Below are 12,036 nucleotides of genomic sequence, written 5' to 3'. Positions count from 1 at the left end.
CTCTACTTGCAGGATCTGTATAACTTGAAGAGGAAAGCCAATCGGTGTTATGGACATTAAAATCACCCAGGAGGATGAGGATGATTTCACTGTTAGTTAGTTCCTCTCAACTAACATGATTTCACTGTTAGTTGAGAGGAACTCTGTAAAAGTTCCTCTCAACTTTTACAGAGAGGAAATGAAAGACCTCAGAGTGGTTGGTTGTATTGGAGGAGTGATAGAGACAGCAAATGTCTTCCCCACTCAGTCAAATTCATTTGACTGAGTTGGGGATGGATATTTTCAGCTGAAGATGATTGAAGTTGGGCAACTCTAGGTTAGGTGCTCTCTGTTAGGGTATGCACGGATGCCACCTTTGGGTCGAAAGGAATTAAATAGTGTATAGTTAGGAAGGTTGAGATGGATAGTGCTGGGGGAAGGTGAGATTTGAGTTTCTGTTAAAAAGAGTAGGTGAGTTTGGTGAACTGCAGATGACAGTGGACACTATTAAGGTTGGAGTTGAGGCCACGGATGTTGGTGAAGTGGATATGCAAGGGTTCTGTGAGGCATGGATTTGACCACAAGAGTCTTGCACATTTCCTATGCAGTGCCTGCATGCTGGTCTCATTGGTGGCTACTAGTGGCGTCACTTGGTTTTTGCACTATTTTGGTTTGTTATTAGTCTATGATCCAAATATTGTTGTCTCCATTTTGGTGTTTTTCTTCTAGTTGTCTTCGAAGTTGGCATCTTTATTCTCTCTGGGCAAAAGTTAAATCAGGTCAAGCACGTACGCTCGACTGGGGCATGTCCTTTATCTTGTTTATCTCTTTTATAAATTTGGATGTGTTTGTTGGTGTGTCGCAGGTTACTTTCACAAGACATGGAAAGTTTGTTTTGTCCTTTCTTTTGTTTATGGGTCCAAAACGATGGCATTTGATGATATTTCTGGGATCAAAGTTGCATTCTCCTGCTAGTTTGCCAACATCTTCATTTAATGATTTACCGTTTTCCATCGGAAAATTCAGGATAACAGCGTTGAGTCTCCTATTTTCAGCCTCAAGCAACTCGTGTACCGTTGATGTGAATTTCGTTAGTCGGCACAGGTGCACTTGCAATCGGGTGCTGGTCATCGAGTATTTCAAGCTTAGTTTCTAACTTTCGGATTTTGGAGGAGAAGGTATCGATCATAGTATTGAGGTGTTGTTCGAGGTTTTGAGGTTTTCAACTCGTTTGCCTAGGTTTAGTAGCTGTTTTATGGAAGGGAGGCTGGTTGAGGCCAGTAAAAAAGGTGTGCATTAATTCACCTATTTTTGTGCAGGAAGTATGTAGCCAGTGGCAACAGAAATCGCACAATATACTTTTTTTCTTTCGGTAACTTCGGTTTCACAGTTGCAGCACTTCGTATTGTCATTCGGTTTGTTGTTGATTGGCAGCACTACACTGATGGGACTCAAGGTAATCTTTCATTGTTGGCCTTTGTTGCTGCCATCTTTACTTCGCTTTACTTTGCAAAAATATTTAAATTGGATATATACAGTAAGACACGTGATATCCAGTTGACCATTAATTTGTCTTTTCTGTCCTTATAAATAGCAAGTTTAGAAAACTGGCCTACCAAAAACTGTTCCAAAATAGTATTTGTTTTTTTAATAGAGTGGCAGCACACAGTTCTTAATATTCTATTCCATCAAAATATTTTTTGCATGAGAACAGACATATCTTGCAAGAAATGTGACAACCTCTTATCTGTTTGCACTTCTCCCAAGCCATGTCATTTATTTATAACATCTTAAAAATATTTATTTAAAAAAAATCAAAATATATTTTTTAAAAAATGCTGTCTCATTCTTCTGAAAACAACAGACACTGCCAAATAATTCTTATTTTGTTAGCTAATAAGCGAGTACTGCTTTTTATTCTAGACAGGAATGTCTAGAATAAAAAGCAGTACTCGCTTATTATTCTAGACAGGAATGTCTTTTCACGTGCCTTATAGGGACTTTATATTCTGAATTTAAAAGTCCCCAAATTCAGTTACAAGCAGTATTCCTCAAAATTCTATTAATAACTCTGAGAATTATTTTTCAGAGTCCACTAGGCTTGATATAAGATTGCTAAGCATAATTACTATTAAATTATTTTAGGAAATTACAACGTATACTAAATATTAATTAAAAGAAAACTTGTGTTCTGATATCCAAACACAAAGACTACGTTTGGTTTTACCAATATAGCCATTCTGGGCTTGCAGACCAGAATGGCTATATGTGACTATATGTATCTGGATACTCACCACAGAATACGATGGAAGAAAGCCACTTTACTACACTAAAGCAAATATAAATACGAAAGATTGTTCATGGAATCAGCCTCAACTCTAAAAACACTTCCCAAACCTCAACAAATTTGGGTGCATGAGACTGCCCCAAATTTGGAAGCTTGCATCATGAGAACATTAACCCAACAGCCAAGACAATCCAATTTAGCCCACTAGGGGGCACCTTTAGAACTCTAGGAACAATGTTAGTTACTCTCTTCAGCCTCATTTGCTCGTTGTTAGTGCCTGCATACACGTATCATAGTTTTATGTTCCCATGAAGATGGCAATGTAACATTGCCAAAATATAGGAAGTATTGATTAAAGTTTTCTTTTAATTAATATTTAATGTACTTTGTAATTTCCTGAAATAATTTAATAGTCACGTGTTGCCAACGTCTATAAAGTTCGGTTAGTTCTTCTAGTTTTATTGGTTGTCTTTTCCTGATTGACTGATGTCCAGCTACCTCGTCTAGCTCATCTAGTAGCATTTGAACATTTTTGGAACATTAGTTTCCAACTTTTGGAAACTAAATGATCATCATGCGTATCAAGGATTTAGGCCTAGCATGGCCTGTTTTAGCCTTGGAAACTAAATGCATCCATGAAAGTTTCTTAGAACAAGAGTTCATTGCTGAAAATTGTATAAGGATGGTGTGAGCAGAGGTGTAAGGAGAAGATTCCAGTTTAAGGCATAGTTGGATGAGCATTGTGTGCAATAGGGTGTACCTCCCACGATGAGCCTCTGACTCAATGGAGGTCAGATGTTAGTTATTAATAATAATTAATAAAATAATTAATTTACCAAGACCAACAGTGCATACATGGGCATGCACTCACATAACAAAGGAACTTTTTTTTTTTTATCTACATGTATATTTTTAATATACACTGAAATAATTGTGATGTAGTTATTTATATTTTTATAACTGTTTAGTATGAGAAAGAGAAGCAAAAATACTTTTAAGATTATGAAAGAAAGAAAAGTTATCTTTCATTTTCCATAGACAAAAAGTTTCAGAACATAATTATAGTACATTTGTGCCATGTGCAGCTAGGGTTTGAATATTTCACCTTAATTTGGAAAGTCATTTGTAAGGACTTCTCAAATGAATGTGAGTTAGACAGTCATACAAAGGTGGTAAGATTTCTTCCCAGAGAAACTTGAATTTTTCTTCCTTCAAGACATATAACAAATACAGAACAAACAAAAGTACAACCAATAATAATGTATTGGTTAAGATTATGTACATAATGATCTTGTAGCCATTATATTATCATATGATAATTAATTAGTGGAACAAAACTAATATATTTGTCATGTATTTTAATGCTTTATTTATAGTTATCTTTCATTTTGTTTCAGTGTTTGTCTCAAGCAAGTATTGCTGATATTGTTTGCCACATGCAAATACCACAGTTTTCTCCAGATTCAAAAAAAGTAAGTAAACTTATCACATACTATGACTGAATTCTTTGTATATATTCTGTGTATATTAAAAATATACATGTAGATAAAATAAATCATCTATATTCAGCACGAAACTCTTGTAGTTTCTCTACTCGGCTCTGAAGTAATGTTAGATTCAATATCCACTTAATTTGAATGAATTCCCTGTGTTATATGTGTGCATACTTATATATAGTTATAGCATCTCTCTCAAATTGTCTTGAATTGAACTTCTTTATGATAAATCAATAAATATTGACTATTATATTTATTGACATTTTGACATTATCACTTAATGAGATGGTTCCCTTAATGAGATGAATTTGACATATGCTGATGTATGAAATCATTTGTTTATATAATTGCATGATTTGATTGCAAACAGAAGTTACTAGGTGTTCAAAAATTACTTTTGAGTTTGGAGTGACTCCTGATTTGGATACTGAAATCTTTCAGTATTCAAATCCAAGTATTGCTATTGTGGAATTTTGCTCAAACCTGTTGGTTTATTTAACATAATAATGCACAAATTAAGGGGTTTAAGAGGGAGATATTTAATAGATAATTTTTAATAGGTAGATTTTTATGTCTGTACACAAATGCTAGGAGTATCAGAAACAAAGGGGTAGAGTTTGTTGCCTTAGTCAATATGTTGGGACCTCAGATTGTAAGCATTAGTGAGACCTGGCTATCAGAATCAAACGTACTAACTGGTATCGAGTATCAAGAGTACAGTATTTTTAGGAAGGATAGACAGGATAAGAGAGGGGGGGGGTGTGCTGCTAATAATATCAAATGTCTTGAATCCAGTTAGAGTTGAGACCCATGACTGCAATACTAGTAACAATTTTTCATGTGGCAGTGAGTTTGAAGCCATCTGGTGTGAGGTGGAATCTAACAAGATCAATTACATAGTGGGGTGTTATTACAGACTTGGTGGATTGGTTGCTAGTGATGAAGAAATGCATCACCAAATAGAAAAGATGAGCACGAAAAGAGTAATCATAATGGGAAACTTTAATTATCCAAATATTGATTGGATAGCAGTAGAATCTCTTGAGAAGAATGAAAATGCATTTATTAAGCTGTTGCAGGACAACTTCCTCAAGCAGAATGTTACAGAAGAAACTTAAGGTCAAAAAGTGTTAGATTTGATTATAATGTCAGAGGGCATTTCAGTTAAAGACAACTATTCTGCCTCTGGTTGCATGCTGAACCAGAATATGGCTCGAGAGTTCGAAGAATAAATACGGTAGGAGTCAAATGGGTGTGTAATTTTATTAAGCAAGAGATTCGTAAGAAAAGGATGATGTGAAAGGAATACCTTGTGCATAAGGATGATGTCCATTATGAATATTATAAGCGGCAAGCTAGAAGAATCACAACTGTTGTACAGAAAGCAAAGTCTGCATATCAAAAGAAACTGGCTCTCCATGCTAAACACAACCCACAAGAATTCTATCAATATGCTGCAAGTAAAAGAAAGGATGAATAACTCTTCTAAATGCAGATGGTTTGAAGGTTACAGATGCAGAAGAGGTTGTTCAAATAATGAGTGCCTATTTTGTTAAAAGCTATCAACCTAGTGTGCACAACATTGAGCTCACTGCTCAATGTCGTGCACTGGATGAAGAAATTCAGGTGTATGAGGATGAGGTATTAGAGCTGTTGCACAATTGAATAAGAATTCAGCAATAGGGACTGATGGAATAGCAGCACATGTGCTAAAAGAGAATTCAGCTGAACTGTCTTTTCCTTTGACCAGTCTACATAATTTGAGTCTCAGAACAGGGAAGATTCTGCAGCAGTAGAAAGAATGTAGTAATCCCATTGCAAAAGGGTGGTGCAAAGACCGATGGGTTGACAGTGAATCTCTACTTTGCAATGAGCAACATGAGTTTACTAAGGGAAGGTCATGTTTTAGCAACTTGCTCACATTCTATAACAATGTTAAAATTGAATTAGACAAGGCAATGGATAAACCATGATACTTTTGGATTTTGCTAAGGCTTTTGACAGGATACAGCATGGTAGACTGTTGCATAAATTGGAGAATATGGGTTTGAATTATAGAATATTAGCAAGGATAAGAGGATGGCTGACTGGCAGATATCAAAAAATGGTATACAGGGAGGTGAGTCTGCAAAATTTAAGGTAACAACTGGTGTACGACAAGGATCAGTGCTTGGTCAACCGTTATTCAGTCTGTACATTAATGATATTGGGAAGGATTTGACAAGCATATAAAGCTATTTGCTGATAAGGCAGGCAAGGATAGGTTAGGTAATCATAAATGCTGCTGATATGCTGTACTTGCAGAATGATTTGAATAGGCTGGAATTGTGGACATGGGAAAATGGAAAATGGATGTCAGTTCAATGTCAGTAAATGTAAAGTCATTCACTTCGGTGTGATTTAATGTTGGGATTATGCTAGAAGAAACTGATAAGGCTAGGGATCTTGGAGTGTTAGTAGATAGGAAGTTGAAGTTTAGGAGCCATGTGATAAAGATTGCAAATACAACTCAAAAGATAATTGCAATGCTGAAATGAACGTTCACATGTAAAGAGAAGAATGTCATTTTGCCTCTTTATAAGACATTGACAAGACCTCACTCAGAATATTGTGCGCAGGTCTAGTCCCACGGTTTGCATTGTGATTCTGATATACTGGAGAGAGTTCAAAGGAGAGTGTTAAAAATGATATCAGGATTGTGGAATACTAATTATGAAGACAGATTGAGAATGTGTAGACTGCAGACACTAATTTTCAAATTTTATGATTGAAAGTTACAAACTTCTGAAAGAGTCTTACAGAATTTCAGTTGATGGCATTTTTCAATTTATGGAGGATGGGAAAAGGACAAGAGGGCATCCTTGGAAGCTAAGAAGGGGGGGGGGGTTAGATTTTTCGCTTATAGGGTGGTGCATGATTGGAATGGATTACCATTGGATGTTGTGAGTGCAAGCAACGTGAATGAATTCAAGAATAAGTATGATAGCTGGTGTATGTAGTATGTAGCCTCCCTTGATGAGTCTCTGACTCCCTGGAGGTCTCTCTTAATAATAATAATAATAACTCTTCTTACTGCATTGAGTGAGATGGTCAGCTATAAACCAGAACAAAATGAACTGCAAATAGCTGGTTTGATAGTGCTTTCGACAGGAGTGCAACAGGAAATAGATGAAGCAGTATTATAGTCTCTGTTAATATATGAAGACATAAATATTGTGCTTGTCACCTTTGTAGCCTGTGTTCCAGTTGTGCTTTGGCTGGAGAGCATATCCACTCTCCAGCCAAAAAGCTGCTGGTTTGAATCCCGCTGTGGGCAGGGATGTTTGTGATTGTCTGTGAAAATACTGGTGGTGGATGACGTTGGTGTAGCTGCGGTTCATTGTAGTTGGTGGATTTGAGTGGAGGAGACAGTTAAAGAGTAGGTGCCCTCCCACGATCAGTCTGTGGACTCCCTGGAGGTCATATAATAATAATAATAATAAAAACATAAGTGTGTATGTGTTCCATAAATTATAATGGATGAATATAGTGAAGCAGTACATGAACTTACATCCATGACTGACTGTTTCCATTTTGACTCATAATTACTCATTTTGAAATATGCTGTTAGATAGAATTAGTGTGCCATTATTTCTAGAGTTTACAGTACAGTATATTGAAAAATCAGTGTAATCGTGTTTCGTACACTGATAAACACAAGAAACTTGATCATTAAACTCCATTCATGGATTCTAGACTATTAGCTGCTCCTTTTTTTATGTGCTAGTGTACTGTTTATAACAAACAGCTATTTCAAGACTTAATCAACGTTCGTTTTTGTGTCTGTTTAATATTATCTTAATATTTTTTTTCTGATTAAAAAGTAACTAGATATACATGTGGAGGAAATTATATCATAATCACTGCTGTAATAATGCAATATATCCATTTTAGGAATTAAAGAGGTTGCCCTTTAAATTAAATATAATTAAATTTTCACTATTAATATTTTGGCATTTTATAATATAGCTTTTTGCACCAGGTGCATAATGTTCTATGATAATAGGTTCCACTATTAATAACTCAGCAGTAAGATGCAGGCTACTATTTGCAAATTCTGCATTTGACCCAACTTATACCATAAATATTTTTTGAATTAAGGGGGAAAAAACTTCATCATCATCATCAAATTCCTACCATGTACCCTCAAGGGGTGTACAGGATATGATAGTACTAAATGAAAAATTTACATCATTACTAACCTCCTATCTACAATTATCCTCCAAATCAGTCTGTTACTTGTCAAGACCCCAACATTATCAGATTTTATTTCTATCGTCTAAGGCACTTTGTACCATATTCAATTCACCTATATCTTAGTCTTCCTCTGGGTCGTTTTGCTGCCAACCTGGCAGAGAACACTTGTTTTACTAATCTTTCTTCACCCATTCTGTTTAAGTGACCATACCACCTAAGATTAGCTCTGCTAACACATTCCTGGATGCTGACAATGTCAAGTTCTTTCCTAATATCCTCGTTTTTAATATGATATTGCGTTGATGCCATCTTTTCACGCCTATAATCTTTCTCAGGACTCTCATATCTGCAGTCTCTAGTCTTTGGTCAAGTGTTTTACTTCTGACCCAGCTCTCAGATCCATAAGTTAAAACTGGTTGGAACACTGTCTTGTATACAGCTAATTTAGTGTTCCAACTAATTTCTCTCTTATTCCATATGAATTTATTCAATTGACTTCCCACCATACCAGCTATGCTGATTCTGTTGTCTATTTCTATATTTAATTTACCATCTTCTCTAAAAATCGTGCCTAAGTAGCTGAAATGTTTTACTTGTTCCACAGGTTCTCCATTCACAACACAGTTGACATTTTCAATGATTGTCTTTGTCTTTTTATTGTTAACCTTCATACCATATCTATTACAACAGTTATTCAATTTAGTCAGAGAATCTTGCAGACTTGTAGTGGATTTATTTAGAAGTATAACATCGTCCGCATAAAGCAAAGAGCTGACATTAACATCTCCAATTTTGATATCAGGTTTAATACCACTTTCCTTCATAATGTGATCCATATAGATAATGAATAACAGAGGGGATAATGTACATCCTTGTCTCACACCAGATTTAACATTAAACCATCTTCCTGTACTTCCTTCAATTCTAACTACTGACTTACAACTAAAATAAAGACTAAGTATTGTTTGATATAATGCCCCATTGACACCATATAACTGTAGCGTATTGAATAGCTTCTCTCTTGGCACCTTGTCATATGCCTTTTCCAAATCGACAAAACCCAAATACAGATCTTTGTTATATTCCCATGCTTTCTTAACTATTTGTCGTAAAATGAAGATCCTGACAGCCTCTATTTGGCCTGAATCCAGCTTGTTCTTCACCCAGCTTCGTTTCTCAAGTATACTTGCATAGATCTTGCCAGGAACACTCAGTAAGGAAATACCTCTGTAATTCTCACATTCAATTTTATTTCCCTTTTTATATATGGTACTAAGAGAGCTCTACTCCAATCATTGGGAATTTGTCCCTCTGTCCAAGCATTCTGAACTATGCAGTGCAGCCACTGTAAGACTTTTATACCACCATACTTTACCTTTTCTGGTCGAATATCATCCACTCCTGCTGCCTTTCCACATTTTAAGCCTTTGATGGCTTTTTCTACTTAAAGTATGGATATGTATTCCTGACTGCATGCCTGTTCAGTGTTTTTTACCACTGTGCTGTCATCACTAATTGTTTCATTTAGCAGTTTTTCAAAGTAATTACTCAATACTTCAAGGATATCTTTCTCTCCCGTTTTCATGTCACCTTTATCACCTCTCACTCCTATTACAGCACTCTTTCCTGCATTCCTAAGCTTCTTCAACCACCTCCAGAATATTTTGCCACCTTCTTGATATTTATTTTCTATATTCTTGGCAAGGTCCTCCCATGACTTTTGTTTAGCTAGTTTTACTAGTGTTTTGCATTCTTGCATTTGTCTCTGTATTCTCTAAGAGCACAAGCTGATTTATTTTCCAGGAACTTTTGATATGCTTTCTTCTTTTCCTTCACTGCCTCTTTAACTTCCTGTGTCCACCATGGAATTCTAATTTTTCTATCCTTGCAGACAACTTCACCACATGCCTCTCTAGCTGAATCAATCAGGGCTTTCTTCAAGGCTTGCCACTGAATCTCCAAGGTTTGATTCCTGTTCTCAAACTCTCTCATTTTTTCTTCAATAATCTTTGTGTATTTTATTCTACACTTCACATCTGAAAGCTGCTCAACTTTTATTCACATTAAAACTTTCTTACATGTTATTATTTTCAATATGAAATTCAATTTTATCCTGCTGAAGACTAAATAGTGATCACTTCCAATTTCAAATCCTCTGTACACTCTGGTGTCCTGCACCAGGGAGAAAACATCACTATCAACAATAACGTAGTCAATGAGACTTTTTCTTATTCCTTGCCTCTTCTCTCCATGTGAATTTGTGTACATTTTTATGTTGGAACATGGTGTTAGTAATAACCAGTTCATGTCCTGAGCAGAAATCCAACAGATATTTGCCATTATTATTAGCTTTGCTCTTTTCTCCAAATTTTCCCAAAATATTTTTGTATGTCTCAAAATCAATTCCTACTGTGCTATTTAGATCCCCAACAAGGACCAACTTTTCCTTTTTCATTGTCTCAGTTGCTTTTTCTAAAGCCTCAAAAAATTCCTCCACTTCTACCTTAGTAGACCCTTCTGTGGGACCATAGGCACAAATAAGTCTCATTGTCCATTTCCCCATTCTCATATTTGCCCACATTACTCTACTTGAGACTGACTGCCATTCAAGAAGATTAGCATTGTATTTTGTGTTGTATACTATGGCTACTCATTCTTTTCCTTGATTGTCATTACCTGATAACATTTTGTATTTATTGTTCAGAAAGATCTCGCCAGTTTTTGTCTTTTTTGTTTCAGTCACCCCTATTATGTCGATCTGGTACTTATCTAATTCCTCAGCTAGCTCCATTTTTTTGCCATTCAGGCTTCGTATGTTGATAGTATCGATCTTTTACTCTGGTGATGTTGAGTTGGGATGTGTTTTCAGATTTGTTCCAGTAGCTGACTTTTCGTTGTTCGCCCTGGTTCCCTGGCGAAAACAACGGGGACCTTGTTTAACTGAGCGACGCCCCAGCTAGCATAAAATTTTGTCATGTTGTACCATCATTTTGTATTTTGGTTTAACCAGTGGGAATACAATTTGGTTGGCTAAATCCCAAATTGCCATCCCATCCTTGTTCGTTCAGTATCCAGGTAGATACCCAACAGGATGCACCATGAGAAGGTGAGGATTGGACATTAGGTCAGAAGCCCTGGTCAGTTCTCCGCATTCCTTTAAAGGCTATGTGGAGGTCTTCTCTCAGTTATACAGCTTTTACGGGGTGATGATGAACAATCTATTCAAGCTTCCTTTACAAATTTAAATGAAACAATGCTTCTAACTGATGTTAAAAGCAAAACACATGTACACTAACTAGTATTATGCTTATCAACTTGTGTATACATTCATTTCACCTATTTTGCAGTGACTAATTGGCAGAAAGCTATTTTAATTGTTGATTTCCATGTTTATGGAACTAATCAGTGAAATTCCAGAGGAAAAGCAGAAAAAGTGAGAGAATTCTTTTTTTCTTTTTTCAGGTGTCACTTATCATTCCATATGTTTTCCAAAACATGATGTGATACCTCTGGAGATCAGCAGTTTCAACTGATGGGGATAAACTACAAAGCAAACTCAGAACCAAGGGGAAATAAAGAGAACCTCTACCTAACCCATACCTGTGTCTGGGAAAATTGGAATCAGATGGCATTCTCATAGTTTGGAAAGGAATTAGTTATCTGATGTGAAGTAGAATATAAAAGCAGCCTAAGTCTGTTTGTTTTCCCACAGTGTAAGCATCAGATCAAGCTACCTGCACTTTTTTGCACTCATTTACCTACCGGGCTTGCAATATTTTGCTCACCATGACAATTTGCACATGTTCATGAATAGAAACAGATCCATGGTTATCTGGGAAATGAAAAATGAGCATTACTAACCTGTGACAATTTGTAAATTGACATGCAGACAGTAGTAGCCACAACAGTATCAATCAACTAGGTAGAAAATCACATCACTCCCAAATGCCAGTATTACATTATTCCAAAACAAGAAAATACAACACTACAAGCAGTCAGAAAAAGAGTAAAAAAGTTGGCAGTTGTGTTACATTTAGC

General features: G+C 36.0%; 1 protein-coding gene across 2 annotated transcripts in view; it reads left to right on the top strand.

Annotated features, from left to right (window-relative positions):
• Positions 1-12,036, top strand: part of LOC150107706 (ubiquitin-like modifier-activating enzyme 6) — a 701,981-nt gene that overhangs the window by 576,985 nt on the left and 112,960 nt on the right. For both annotated transcript variants that reach the window (XM_090391479.1, XM_090391480.1), the window contains exon 29: positions 3,664-3,738. In XM_090391479.1, the coding sequence (XP_090247605.1) occupies positions 3,664-3,738 (75 nt within the window). The remainder of the gene's footprint in view (positions 1-3,663; positions 3,739-12,036) is intronic.

Source organism: Typopeltis vanoorti, chromosome 4, assembly GCF_054136105.1.
Source record: "Typopeltis vanoorti isolate ZY-2024b chromosome 4, IOZ_Tvanoo_1.0, whole genome shotgun sequence".
NCBI lineage: Eukaryota > Metazoa > Arthropoda > Arachnida > Uropygi > Thelyphonidae > Typopeltis > Typopeltis vanoorti.
This window is presented reverse-complemented; position numbering and strand designations above follow the sequence as displayed.